This window comes from Quercus suber, unplaced genomic scaffold, assembly GCF_002906115.3.
Source record: "Quercus suber isolate HL8 unplaced genomic scaffold, Cork oak 2.0 scaffold_117, whole genome shotgun sequence".
Classification (NCBI taxonomy): domain Eukaryota; kingdom Viridiplantae; phylum Streptophyta; class Magnoliopsida; order Fagales; family Fagaceae; genus Quercus; species Quercus suber.
Window position 1 is genome coordinate 223,912 of NW_027069582.1, and position 13,169 is coordinate 237,080.

The following is a 13,169-nucleotide window of genomic DNA, read 5'->3' on the forward strand; positions in this document are numbered from 1 at the left end:
CCTCGGCAAGCCGAGACCATAGAAAGGAAGAGCAACAGGCCACCAAAGGTAGCCTTCCAGAGCATCTAAAGAGAAGGAACAAGTACAACATGTCAGTCACGGAAGCATGGTGAAGGAGCAAGTCCGGGATGAACTGTCACTTCCACATTAAATGCCCACAACTAATGTTCTGGCCGCATTAATGAGGAAATGACCCCTGAAGGCTGATGGGACAAGCACTCAACTGATGTAAGGAATCCCTCTTGAGGGAGGGGGATGGAAAAAGGAGAGAAAAAAGATTAGAAGTAGAGGACATTGTAGCAATCTTTAGAAAAAAAAAAAACCTTTGTAAACCAATCACTAAAGAAGTAATAAGAACATCATTGCGCATTTTAACCCACGTTCATGCCATTCAATCCACGTACAACCATGCCGTTGTATCCCTCACTAGGGCCTAGCTCTTGAACCCGCTCTCTATAAATTCATTGTATCGGGCTAGCTAGGCTTAAGTCCACACACTCAACGGTAGAAGTGCTCAAACCCAGTCCCTACAGTTACTTTTCCTTCAAAAACTCGAAACCACAACATCAAAAAACAACAATCAAGAGCCAATAAAGAAGTACCTAAAGTGATAGAGTGTAGTCTGAATGTCTGACAACCCAATTCGATTTCATCTTTCTTTTTCCATTTTTAGCTCCTACCTAAAGTTTTATCATTTTCTAGCTATTAACGGAGCACAGAAACAAAACAAAGAGAAGCAGAACAAGCAGTAATTAAATAGTTTTAGTAATTTACAGTTACTAAAACTAAAAAAAGCTAATGTTGCTACGATAGTACTTGTGATAAAACCGAATCAAATGAATAGTTTTTGTCAAAGATCTGGTTTTGATCTTAATTCCTAAATTTACTCGGTTTTTACAAGCTTTTACTGGATCCGAATGCTCTCCATTTCAATATGAAATGGAGAGTGCCCAGTTAAAGGCTGAGATTGATTTAAAATCAATCTATGGCCTAAAATTAGCCACGCCATTTAAAATACACTTAACAAAGCACTGAGTCACAAAATACAGTAATACACTTAACGTTTTTCAACGTTTCTTCTGTCTCTATGGGTTCTCACTTGCTCTATCTCTCTTATCAAAAATCCATGGCTCCTCTCTCTCACCTCAACCGAGTTTCTCCCTCACTCTCCCTAGCGCTCCACTCTCTCAACCCCGACTGCGCCTCCCCTAGTCTCTCCACCTCCATGCTTGCTCTTTGCCTTTCCCTCAACCCCGTCGTCATCGCTTCCCGCATACCCAACTCAAACCCATAAGCAAAAACAAATAAAAAACAGTAAACCCATAAGAAACCTACACACTCGCACCCTTTTTAGACCAAGATCAGAGAGAGAGTAAGGGTTGGGGTTTGGAGAGAATTGGGTGTTTAAGTGAGAATTTGATGCTTTTTAGACCCAGATCAGAGAAAGTAAGGGTTAGGGTTTGGATAGAATCGGGTAAGAGAGAAGTTGATGCTCAATCTCCATGGCTATAGCTAGCAGCCACTGTGTTCCGCTCCACCAATTCCGGCGGTGGTTCCGATAAAGTTCCTCTTTCTCTCTTTGATTTTCCTTCTTTTAATTTTCTCAACAAAAAAGAAGATTTTTTTAATTTTTTGTATTGTATTAGGATTTTGTTTTCTTTTGATAAAGAAATTGAATTCCCTATTGTACTTGGGAAAAAAATAATGTGGAATTTGTGTTATTCGATACAGATTGTTCAAGTGAAAAGACAACAAAAAAAACAGAATCTGTATGTATACTAAAGTAAATGATGGTTTACCTATGATACTAAGTCTATGATTTTTTCCTCTGATCCTGATTTCTTTGCCTAAGAGTGTCCATTTCTTATTCCTTAGTTTCTTTCACTGAAACATAATTGTGATTATTCTTAGCTTGATAATAATTTCTTAGTTTGAAGTTTGTCACAATGGATCAGTTTTTCCTCATTCCCTATGTTACTACTATGGTTTGAGTTGTGAAATGCACTGAAGATGTATGAGAAAATATACCTACTGAAATCCACCTTATTTGGTCTTGGGTGTCTATGTTTCCCTGGGTTATCAATTAAGTAGAGTAGTGTATGTGTTCGTTTTGACACTTTAATGATCTAAAATCTGGTTTATTTGATGAAAAACCAAATTGTGCAAGTATCTTTGTTAGGGGCTTTGTAATGAGAGTGTTGTGCATCTGTCTCCTTAGGTTCTAATTAATTGGAGTAATAAATGTGTTTTTGTCACATTTTTGAGCCTATAGAGTAAAAATATTTCATTTAAAGTCATAGTATCAAGAAATATGTAAATGTATGTAATTATTTGGCCTAATTAAACAGCCATGTGATGCATTAGTAAGTATTGGGCTATTGATTCACTTTTGGGATGTGGTTTATATACTATTCTTATAATTAACAGCTCAGATGCATTGTTTGTTTATTTATTTTTCAAAATTTTTTTATGCTGAAGTACTGATGAGTTTAGTTTTTGCAGATAAGCAAGGCACTTGCTGGAGCTGACAGAAAAGATCTAATGAGGAAGTTGCCAAAATTTATATATGATGAGGAGAAAACTTTGGAGGTGAGAAGCTGTTCCTGCATTTGCAATCCTTTAAATTATTCATTATGTGTGTATGCATGTTTGTTAATGTGTTCAGCTTTGAAAGTAAAGTCCTTTTGGTTACAAATAAAGGCCTAGTTATGGTTGGTTGTCATAAGAAAAACAAGAAAAATATAATGGTTCGTATGTATAAGTAAGCTTTATGAATTGTGCTTCAAGAAAAAAAATAAGAAAAAGAAACACTGTACAAATTGTTTGTGTTAACTTGTATTTTCATCCTTTTTTTTAACTATTATTGATATTGCATTGGTGGTGTGATGACTACAGAGAACCCGCAAAATATTAACAGAGAAGATTACTCAGTTGAATTTAGCCATAGACGATGTTTTTGCTCAGCTTTATGGAGATGATGCCCCTAATGGAGCTGCAATGAATTCAAATGAAGTTGGAGCTTCAATGTAACAGAATATTTGTTGTAATTGCCATATAAACCATCACTACTTACATGTGATTAGTACTTGAAAAATAATGTTTTGAATCCTTTATCCCTTTTTATTTTCTATTCGGTTAATAAATTCAGGTTGATTGTACTTATATAAAAAATTTACTAGAAATGATAGCAAAATATGATTTGTTTCATAGTAATTTTCTCTTAGTAGAAATTATTTATATTTAGGTACTAATTGTTCTCTCACGTGGCATTCTCACATTCCTACAATAGAGTATTGTGGATTTTTTTTTTCACACAATCAGTAGCAGATTTTCCACCTGAGATTGCACACTTGAGTTTATGAATAGTGCAATGGTTTTAACTCTCTCCCTCTCCTTTTTCTTGTTTTGTATTAAAATAAAATTTCAAAGAATCCTTAGTTGCAAGTGCTTAACTTCAAGATGCATTCTATTTGTTGTTGACGGATTTCCAATAATAATTTGATTTTTAACTTTTGGCTTTAGAAGCATCGGTCATACAGCAAAAATATTGAAGCACAACTATTCTCAGTTGAGGAGCATCTACAGTATCTACTGTAAATTTGTTGTGGCTAACAGTATTCCACCTCATATTACTTATCTTAAAGAATGTAAAATTGCTGCACAAGTAATATATAAACTGTGCTAGTTTCTCCAAGCTATGGCCTTTGATTTTGTTAGCAATAAATATGTTAGGATTGCTTTAAGTATCTTATAAATCTTTAAGAAACTAATCCTTAATTGCTTCAGTGACTCCAAAATCAGTCACCGCAAAGTACTTATATAAAAGGCACAATCAGAGCGCATAAAAGCTAGTAATTTCTTTTCAAAGACAAGCTAATAATTATGATTCTCAAAGACAACAAAAATTCATTGAAATTTTTATCCACAACCAAATGAACAAAACCCAAAACAAAAAGGCTTTATAGCTTAGCTAAATTAGCTTCACAATATAAATATGTGATTTCAATGTTTCAAGAAAGCCAAAATAGCTACATCTTGATTTTGATCCCAACTAAAATAGATATGAGTCATGTTCTTTATATCTAAAATTTCATGAACAATTTCTCTCAAAAAAAAAAAAAAATTATTGAACAAAGCTAGCTTCATGGTCTTCACTAGTCCCTCCAGCACACGCCTTTTCTTGCTCTCAATGATCAAAAGAAGAATAGCATACCTATAATCATGCCATTCAACCTGACAAAAGAACAAAAGAGTGATTTCATTGATAAACATATATCAAAATTTCCAAAAAACTTGATCTAGCAGTAAAGAAACTTGATAAATGATAATAAGACCAAAAAAATTCCCTATCATGCATTACTTTAATGGTAATAATAACTGCTGATCACCATCATCACTCCATTTACAACTAATCCAATCGCCTTGAAGGACTTGAAACTTTTATAGGAACAACTAAAACATAAAAATTAGATCAAGCAGGGATTCATTTGCTTCATAGTGAGTAGCTTGAAAGTCACACGCTTGAGTTATTTGTATCAAGCCTTTTTGCTACACAGAACTCCAAGCCATAATTCAGCTAAAACTACCCAAATACTCACAAGTTGATCATGATAATGGAATTGTACCCAAATACTGCCCATGAATTTAGCTACATGAAAGCATGTCTCTAGTAAAAAAAGAACTTTATTTTTTCTGTGCAAGAAGTAGTGCTGCAAGTTTGCTTACACTTTGGAAACAAACAAGAGAGTCCCAAAAATCAACCAATATCTAATAAGCTATGATAAATCCTAAAGCCCCCATATCTGCTAATTGCTAAAGAGTATAACCAAATCATAAGTAGATCTAACCTTATAGCACTTTGACGCCTGTTCTCACCATTGTTTTAAATGAAGCTAATTTTGATCAAATTCAACAAACTATTCTTCTCAATTATAGCCAATGGCCTTTTGGCCACCGTTTACAAATCAGATTTTTCATGAAAGACATAAAACAAGCACAAAATAAAAAATTCAACCTTTAGCCAACTAAAAACACATTTTGAAGAAATAACACTTTGGAAACAAACAAGACAGTCCCAAAAAAAACCAATTATTCAACCAGTATGTACTAGAACAAGATAAATCCTAAAGCCTTCGTATCAATCTAAGATATTAGCTAACTGCTAAGGAGTACAATCAGATCATAAGTATAGCTAACCCAATGGCACTTCACAACTCCCTGTATGAGGGAGTTTGACCATCAGTTCTCACCAGTCTTTCAAATAGATCTACTTTGATCAAATTTAACAAAACTATTCGGCTCAATTATTACCAATGACATATCAAATTAAAAACATACAAGACAAGCACAAAATAAAAATTCGATCTTTAACCAACTAAAACAAGTTTCAAATCCCATCATTTTGTTATATTTCTCCATCTTTCTCCTTCCATATATGTTTATCAAAAGCAAGATATCATATATCCACACAAATTCCACATTATTTTTTCACTTGAACAATTTGTATTGAATAACACAAATTCCACATTATTTTTTTCCCAAGTACAACAGGGAATTCAATTTCTTTATCAAAAGAAAACGAAATCCTAATACAATACAAAAAATTAAAAAATCTTCTTTTTTGTTGAGAAAATTAAAAGAAGGAAAAATCAAAGAGAGAAAGAGGAACTTTACCGGAACCACCGCCGGAATCGGTGGAGCGGAACATGGTGGCTGCTAACTGTAGCCATGGAGATTGAGCATCAACTTCTCTCTTACCCGATTCTATCCAAACCCTAACCCTTACTTTCTCTGATCTGGGTCTGAAAAGCATCAAATTCTCACTTAAACACCCGATTCTCTCCAAACCCCAACCCTTACTCTCTCTCTAATCTGGGTCTAAAAAGGGTGCAAGTGTGTGGGTTTCTTATGGGTTTACTGTTTTTTCTTTGCTTTTTGCTTATGGGTTTGAGTTGGGTATGCGGGAAGCAGTGACGACGGGGTTGAGGGAGAGGCAGAGAGCAAGTGTGGAGGTGGAGAGACTGGTGGAGGCGCAGTCGGGGCTGAGAGAGTGGAGCGCTAGGGAGAGTGAGGGAGAAACTCGGTTGAGGTGAAAGAGAGGAGCCATGGATTTTTGATGAGAGAGACAGAGAAAGTGAGAACCCATAGAGACAGAAGAAACGTTGAAAACTAACGTTAAGTGTATTTTATGACTCAGTGCTCTGTTAAGTGTATTTTAAATGGCGTGCTTGATTTTAGGCCATAGATTGATTTTAAATCAATCTCATCCTTTAACTGGACACTCTCCATTTCATATTGAAATGGAGAGGATCCGGATCCGTTTTTACTGGTCTGTTTTTTTTTTTCTTTCCTTTTGGTAACTTGGGTCTGATTTTTAAAGCTATGGTTTAATATTAATACCAATTGTTGAATTTCATAGTTAATATGAGGTTTCAGGAAAATTACTAAGTCAAAAATAACACGTCTCTCAACAAACAAACAAAAGAAATGATCTTTTGTTCAATGAACATACCAGTACCATTGCTGAACACTTTACAAGATCAATATTTTTTACTTAAATTATATATGGAGCCGTGAATATGATTAGAACCTTTTTCAAGTGATATTTGATTGGGAAAAGAAAATCTCTCTTTCTCAAATTTCACGGTTATCTCCGTCCCAAGGATTACCAAGATTACCCGGAAAATTCCTAAATGAATGGGGGTAGACAAGGATTACCAAGAAAATTTGTGGTAAAAATACAACAAACAATTGAGATACCAGCTTCAAGTCAGAGGGTAGAAAATTCTTTTTAAAACTGGTAGAAATTGTCATTTCTTTTCATGACAATTTTCTCGAATGTTATAATTTTCATGAAAAGAAATTACAATTTTTGTCAATCTTAAAAAGAGTTTTCTACCTTGTGACTCGAATTTGGTATCTTAATTATTTTTGTCGTATTTCCCCCACAAATATTTTTGGCAATAGTTGTCTTCTCATTCATTTAGGAATTGAAAACAGATCTATAAATAGAATGTAATTATTCGTTTTTCACAAAAAAGTTGGAAAACAAGCACTTAAAAGAATTAAAAATTTGAATTCTAGGAGATCTAAGTGTCAACAAAAATAAAAATTTGGAAATGGTGATTAAAAGAGTGACATCATACATTGTGGGTAGTTAGGAAATGTTTCCTACCATACTATGTTATCATCTTATTTAACCCTATTTCTTTTTCCAAAATTTTCACTTTTCTTGATAGTGTTCAATACAATTTTGAATGTCCTCATATTCTCCAATTTTTCATATATGCAATTCCATTCTCTTGATCATAGATTTGTATCTACACTTTCAAAATAGGCTTCCCCCACCCCCCCCCCCCCCCCCCAACCCTTTTTTTTTTGAGGTTTAAATTGTGTTAAAATAATCTTGAACACCTTCAAGAACCGTGAAAATTTTGGAAAAAAGAAGGAAAAGTGAGATAAAAATAGGATACAGTAAATGATGGTCACTCCTTTGACCATCATTTACAAATTTTTCTTCTTAGTTAGAGACAAGGAATGACTATATCGTGAATTCCGTAAACTAAATCACCAACCTCAAGATGACCACTGACAATTTCTGCTATTTCTAAAAATATTTATCTCTCTTCTACTCCAAAGCTTATAACTCAACCATTTGAGTCTTATTTTCACAATTCGTCAAAGTCTACTGGAAATTGATTTAGGAATTCAAAAAATGTTTATAAATTAAATGTTTATGACTACAAGTTGGAAATAAGCACCAAAAGGAAAAAACAAACTTACCCATTCGTGAGCTATATTAATGTTATACCTATATCTCCACACCAATACATTATGTGGACACCATCACGTGACCCCTCCGAAAGGGTTTTTAGAGAAAAAAAAGAAAAGAAAAAATAGAAGAAGGTTTTGTGGGTTTTGATGAAATTATGAGTTTTGAAAAATGAAGAAGTCACCACTTATTTTATATTTTTTAGAAGGAAAAATAAAGCAAAAAAAAAAAAATCATTTTTATTTGATTGACTCAATAGATAAGAAAAATAGTTTGTATTCCACCAAGGTTGGGTTCGTGATCAAATTACATCGTGGGGACGTGTGAGGCACCCACACATATCCGATATGTCTACTGATCTTCACTAATATTTAATTAATTAACTGAATTTGTTAATTATATGGCATAATGACCTAAAACTAAATCATGTGACAGATAAACAATAATAATAAAAACAACATGGTAATAATGGAAACAATGTGATAATAGTGAAATTAATAAGTGTAAGCAATAGAAATAACAATTATCTATATTGCTATTTAAGAGGCCTTCTCCTCTCTCCCCGTGTGTGTGTGTTAAAAATATTTCGTATTTTCAAAAGAAAAAACAGTGGGTTAATCCCATGTTGGAAAATGAGTGTGAGTTTAAGAGGCTGAAAGCCTGTGCTGTGTATCGAAGAGTTAGGCCCTTTTGGGTATAGATTACTATAAATTTGTTTAAAAAACCTTCTCCCTTCTCCCCATGTGTGTGTTAAAAATACTTAGTATTCTCAAAAGAAAAAATAGTGGGTTAATCGCACATTGAAAAATAAGTGTAAGTTTAAGAGGTTTAAAGTCTGTGCCGTGTATTTAAGAGTTAGACCCTTTTGGATATACACCATTATAAGTTTCTTTAAAAAACCTTCTCCCCTCTCCCGTGTGTGTGTTATAAAAATACTTAGTATTCTAAAAAAAAAAGAAAAAAAAAAAGAGGCTTCTCCTGTTTGGACCGGATTTTTTTATATATTCCAAAATACCCCTACACGCCTAGGTTTAACTTGCATTAAAACATTGCCAACAAAACTAAAGGATAGTCCTATAAAAATACATATTTAACTTGCATTAAAACATTGCTTACAAAATAGGAACACTTTTCCACTAACCCACTTCTTCAAAACAACTATTTAAAAAGTTCAAATAAGAGAGTTAGAAATGTAAAATAATTAAATAAATAATTTTAAAAAAATCCTAAATTTTAGATAACTTAAAAAAAAAAAAAAAAAAAAACACTTGCCTCAAATCCACGTTCAGATCCTATCAAAAAAGCAAAAGAAAAAAGGACCACGTTCATTCGGATAACAACTTCTAAAAAAACTGAAGCAGTTATAAAAATTCACGTCACCTTTTTTTTTTTTTTGAGAAAATTCCATGTTGCCATTTTAATTTTTAACCCAAGGGGTGAAGGTCTTGCCACTGTTTGACATCAAATATGATGACTATCTAGGGGATTCTGGCATTTTATCCTTATTTTTAAAAAAATTTAACAATATGTCACTGTTTTGAAACTACATAAGTAAATGCCCCTGTTTCGATATTCGATTACCTTAAAATCGAGTTTCAATTAAATACTCAATTTGTACAAAATCGAGTTATGCCCGATCAAACTTAAAAAAAAAAAAAAGAAAAAAGAAAAAAGAAAAAAGAAAAACATGGAACTCGAGTTCCATTAAAAACGCCACTATAAGACAACAAAAATGTAGCTATAGGTTATGCCCGATCAAACTTGAAAAAAAAAAAAAAAAAAAAAAAAAAAAAGCATGGAACTCGAGTTCCAATAAAAATGCCACTATAGGACAATCAAAACATAGCTATAGGTTATGTCGAGTTCCATGCAATTTTTTTTTTTTTTTTAGTTTGATTGGGCATAACTCGATTTTGTACAAATCAAGTATTTCATTGAAACTCGATTTTAATGTAATCGAGTACTGAAACAGGGACATAAATCTAGATAGTTTGAAAACAATGACATATTGCCAAATATTTTAAAAAATATGGGTAAAAGGCTAGAATCCCCTGACTATCCAGTAACCACATATAGTGGATGGCACTTTAACTATAACATTCTCTTTCAGTGTTTGTGCCTACATGTTGGTGGTCCTTCATATCAAAGGTCAGAATTTTTATTTATTTATTTATTTTTCAAATTTTTTTTTTGTTAAATTATGTTTCTCTTTTTGATCTTACGCTTACTAACACACCAAATTCTTATCCTCTGAAACTTTCTTTTTTGACAGACTTATCCTTTGAACCTTAAAGGCTACAATTCTAATGAAAATTTTTCACTTTATCATACTAGCCTGTGAGCCACAGTATGAGGCTATTCTTTTTTTTTTTTTTTTTTTTTTTTTTGTAGAAGTTAATAGTTTTCATTCATAATCATTGAAAGTTACTATATTTTTCAATTACAAAAATATTTAGGGATTTGATGATATTTATACTAAAAAATTATTCCACTCATAGATGCATAAATTTCATCACACCCTATGTTTTTTTATGATTGAAAAATGTAGCAACTTTGAATAATAATGAATGAAATTATTGTTATGATTCAAACCTCACATGAAGCGGTTGTAATCTAAGAAATTGTTATAAAAAAAATTTCTTTTGTAACAAAAACTATATTTATCATTTGTAAAGTTTTCATTCATTGTTATTGGAAGTTACTATATTTTTCAATTACAAAAATATTTAGGGGTTTGATGATATTTATACCAAAAAATTATTTCACTCATAGATGCATAAATTTCATCACACCCTAGGTTTTATTGTGATTGAAAAATGTAGCAACTTTGAATAATAATGAATGAAATTGTTGGTATGATTCAAACCTCACATGAAGTGGTCGTTATCTAAGAAATTGTTGTAAAAAAATTTCTTTTCTAACAGAAGGCACATATATATATCATTTGTATAATTCTATGTGAAATTCAATTTAATTTTTTTTGTAATTAATAATTTACTTCATCAAAAATGTTATGAAGGTAGTTGCTAAATTTTAAATTTAAGCTCTTTTTAACTTTTGTTATGGATGTGTAGTAAGTGGCTAACTTTTAGGATTTAAAAACTAAATATTAGGATTAAACAAAAGTTGATTATTGTTATTAAGCACATGCTCAGAGGCTTTTTTTTTTTTTTGAGTAAAAGTTAATAATTTGCATTAATTATAATTTGAGATTGCTATATTTTTCAATCACAAAAAAATCTAGGGTTGTGATGAAACGCATAATACTTATCATACCACAAACGCAAAATACTCAAAACACCCCTAGATTTTTTTGTGAATGAAAAATGTAGTAATCTCAAATTATAATAGATGCAAATTATTAACTTTTACTCAAAAAATAGAAGAGCCTTATTATGTAAAGCATGTCTAAAGTCAACTCTTATTTAAAAAAAAAAAAAAATTTATTTGGATGACAAAGAGTTGAATTTTATTTTGTCCTTGGATCTTATTCTGCAAAGAGTAGTCACTATTCATTTAACATGTTTCAAAAGAGATTGGGCTTCTTTTATTTAATTTATTTAGTCTTTTAGTCCGGTGAGAAAAGGTGGGCTGGATTTATCCTATTTGCTTATTAAACATGGGCTCTTTTTTTTTTGAGAAAAAGAACATTTTTACAAACAGAAAAGAGAGCAGACTATAGAATGTCATGACCAACAATCTCAAAAATAAAAGGAGTTTCTTCTGGGCATGGACTTATTTAAAGTCAGGAACAACATTTTATATAAGGAAGTTTATGTTCTATCAATAACACAGTTTATTTTATTTTTTTCATTTTAAACTTTTTTTATAATTATTTTATAAAAAAAGTTAAACAAATACGTGACACAAGATGTAATTAGTGGAATATAAAGTGTAACAAACAAAATGGTGTAGAAAGTTTTTATTCCTAATTTATAATCTTTTAGTGATCTCCTAACGTCTCTGTTTACTTTTTTTTTTTCACCTATCCTCCTCTGTTTTCATACTACCACCATATCTAAAAGGAAATGAACAATCTCAAACAGAGTTTAAGGATTAGAGATACACCCAGCGGTTTCCTCGAAATGTGTCTCCGCGGAGGTGAAGCTGCGATGAAGGCGTGACCGTCAATGCTGCTTCTGCCGCTGGCGGCGGCTGTTCGCGGTGGTGTTTGCAGAGTTAGAGCTTGCTTGTTGAGGTGTGAGTTTGGTCTTGATTCGGATTTTATATTCTGAGGGCCTTTTTCTGGAATGAGGTCCTATGAAAACAATGGTTTTTGCTCTCTAAATGTTTTCAATCTCTCTCTCAAAATAAATTTTTGGTAATGAAAAGAAATTAAAAAAGAAGAAAAAGATGAACTCAAGAAACTATGAAGATTTTTGTAGAGGAACAGATTTTTGAAAATGCTATTTTTCCTACGGATCTTGTTTTGTAAACTCTCTCCTCTTTGAAACTCTCTCAAAGATAGATTTTCAATTTACACCCACTAGAAAGGCCCCTCTCTGCATTTTTATTCCGCAATTGCTAGCCGTCGGCTTTGTCTCTTCCACACTGATCCCAACAGTTCAATGCAAAGACAGAGCATGCAAATGTTTTGTTTCTTGTTTTGTAAACACTTCAAACAAAATAGCTAATAAAGATAAACCATCCCAATTAAACACTAAATATGATCTCACTATAATGTGCAACGTGTATCTTAATATCTTATGGTGTGATTAATTAGCAAAAGTAAATACCAAATGATTAGGTGGTGAGTGAGAGTTGGAGGGAAGAAGTGTCCAACACAAGAAGTATAGAGAATGAGTGGTGTACGTAAATGGAATTCTTGTGGTTAAACAAATGTGGTTTTGATGCTGCAGTAGTTGAACTTACTGTGTGCAAAACATCTCTGATGAGAGAGAGAGAGAGAGTCAAAAAGGGCTCTGGTTTTGTCAAAGACTCAAAGACATCGTTAACACTTGTCCTAAAACTAGTTCCTATAGTCTTGGTGACAAATTTAAAGCCAAAAAGTGAGTTCAGTCACAATCAGAGCATTCACATCAGTGGATGCAAAAATTTTGTAAATTTACACGAAAAAAACCTACTTTTTCTATTTTACACTCTTATCTACTTTCTCTATTTTACACTCTTATTTTTACAAAACACACACATCAGTTTGTCTATTATACACATTTATTCAAATAAAATATTCATCTTCACCCACCATCAACAATCAATCCACACCCACCGTCAACCCACCATCATCGCCACCATCATCAACCACCATCACCCCACAACCCACGGATCAAACAAAGAAATAAAAAAAGCAAACAAAAAATTAAACAGAGAGAGGTGATCAAACAAAAGATTGTATCGGTGAGTGATTTGTATGGTGAGGGATCCAAAACTAATCAAACAA

At 32.5% G+C, this 13,169-nt stretch overlaps 1 protein-coding gene and 1 long non-coding RNA gene across 7 annotated transcripts; one reads left to right on the forward strand and one right to left on the reverse strand.

The window, feature by feature from the left end:
- The first annotated feature begins 1,051 nt into the window (after nt 1–1,051).
- On the forward strand, nt 1,052–3,207 carry LOC111999633 (uncharacterized). 6 transcript variants are annotated; one of them, XR_010629837.1, is made up of 4 exons: nt 1,052–1,563; nt 1,732–1,783; nt 2,503–2,589; nt 2,896–3,207. XR_010629837.1 is itself a non-coding variant. In XM_065775682.1 (4 exons), exons 1-4 carry the CDS (start codon nt 1,420–1,422, stop codon nt 3,028–3,030), a joined length of 315 nt encoding a protein of 104 aa, XP_065631754.1. In that variant the 5' UTR covers nt 1,054–1,419; the 3' UTR covers nt 3,031–3,207. The 6 variants fall into 6 exon arrangements, 1 of the variants encoding a protein (XP_065631754.1); XR_010629839.1 differs by having other exon boundaries at nt 1,052–1,474; XR_010629836.1 differs by having other exon boundaries at nt 1,053–1,563; nt 1,732–1,769.
- A 673-nt stretch (nt 3,208–3,880) lies between these two features.
- Nucleotides 3,881–6,338, reverse strand: LOC112033939 (uncharacterized). The gene is made up of 2 exons (XR_002885310.2): nt 5,674–6,338; nt 3,881–4,233 (listed from the first exon to the last, which is right to left on the reverse strand). It is a non-coding gene; the product is annotated as an uncharacterized LOC112033939 (long non-coding RNA).
- Nucleotides 6,339–13,169: the final 6,831 nt, after the last annotated feature.

What these genes read in the sequence shown, in the direction of transcription:
- LOC111999633 (XM_065775682.1), top strand. Translation starts at nt 1,420, where the DNA reads ATGCTTTTTAGACCCAGATCAGAGAAAGTAAGGGTTAGGGTTTGGATA. An exon ending in CAACAAAAAAAACAGAATCT is followed by an intron (nt 1,770 to 2,502) that starts GTATGTATACTA and finishes TAGTTTTTGCAG; the next exon opens with ATAAGCAAGGCACTTGCTGG. An exon ending in ATGAGGAGAAAACTTTGGAG is followed by an intron (nt 2,590 to 2,895) that starts GTGAGAAGCTGT and finishes TGATGACTACAG; the next exon opens with AGAACCCGCAAAATATTAAC.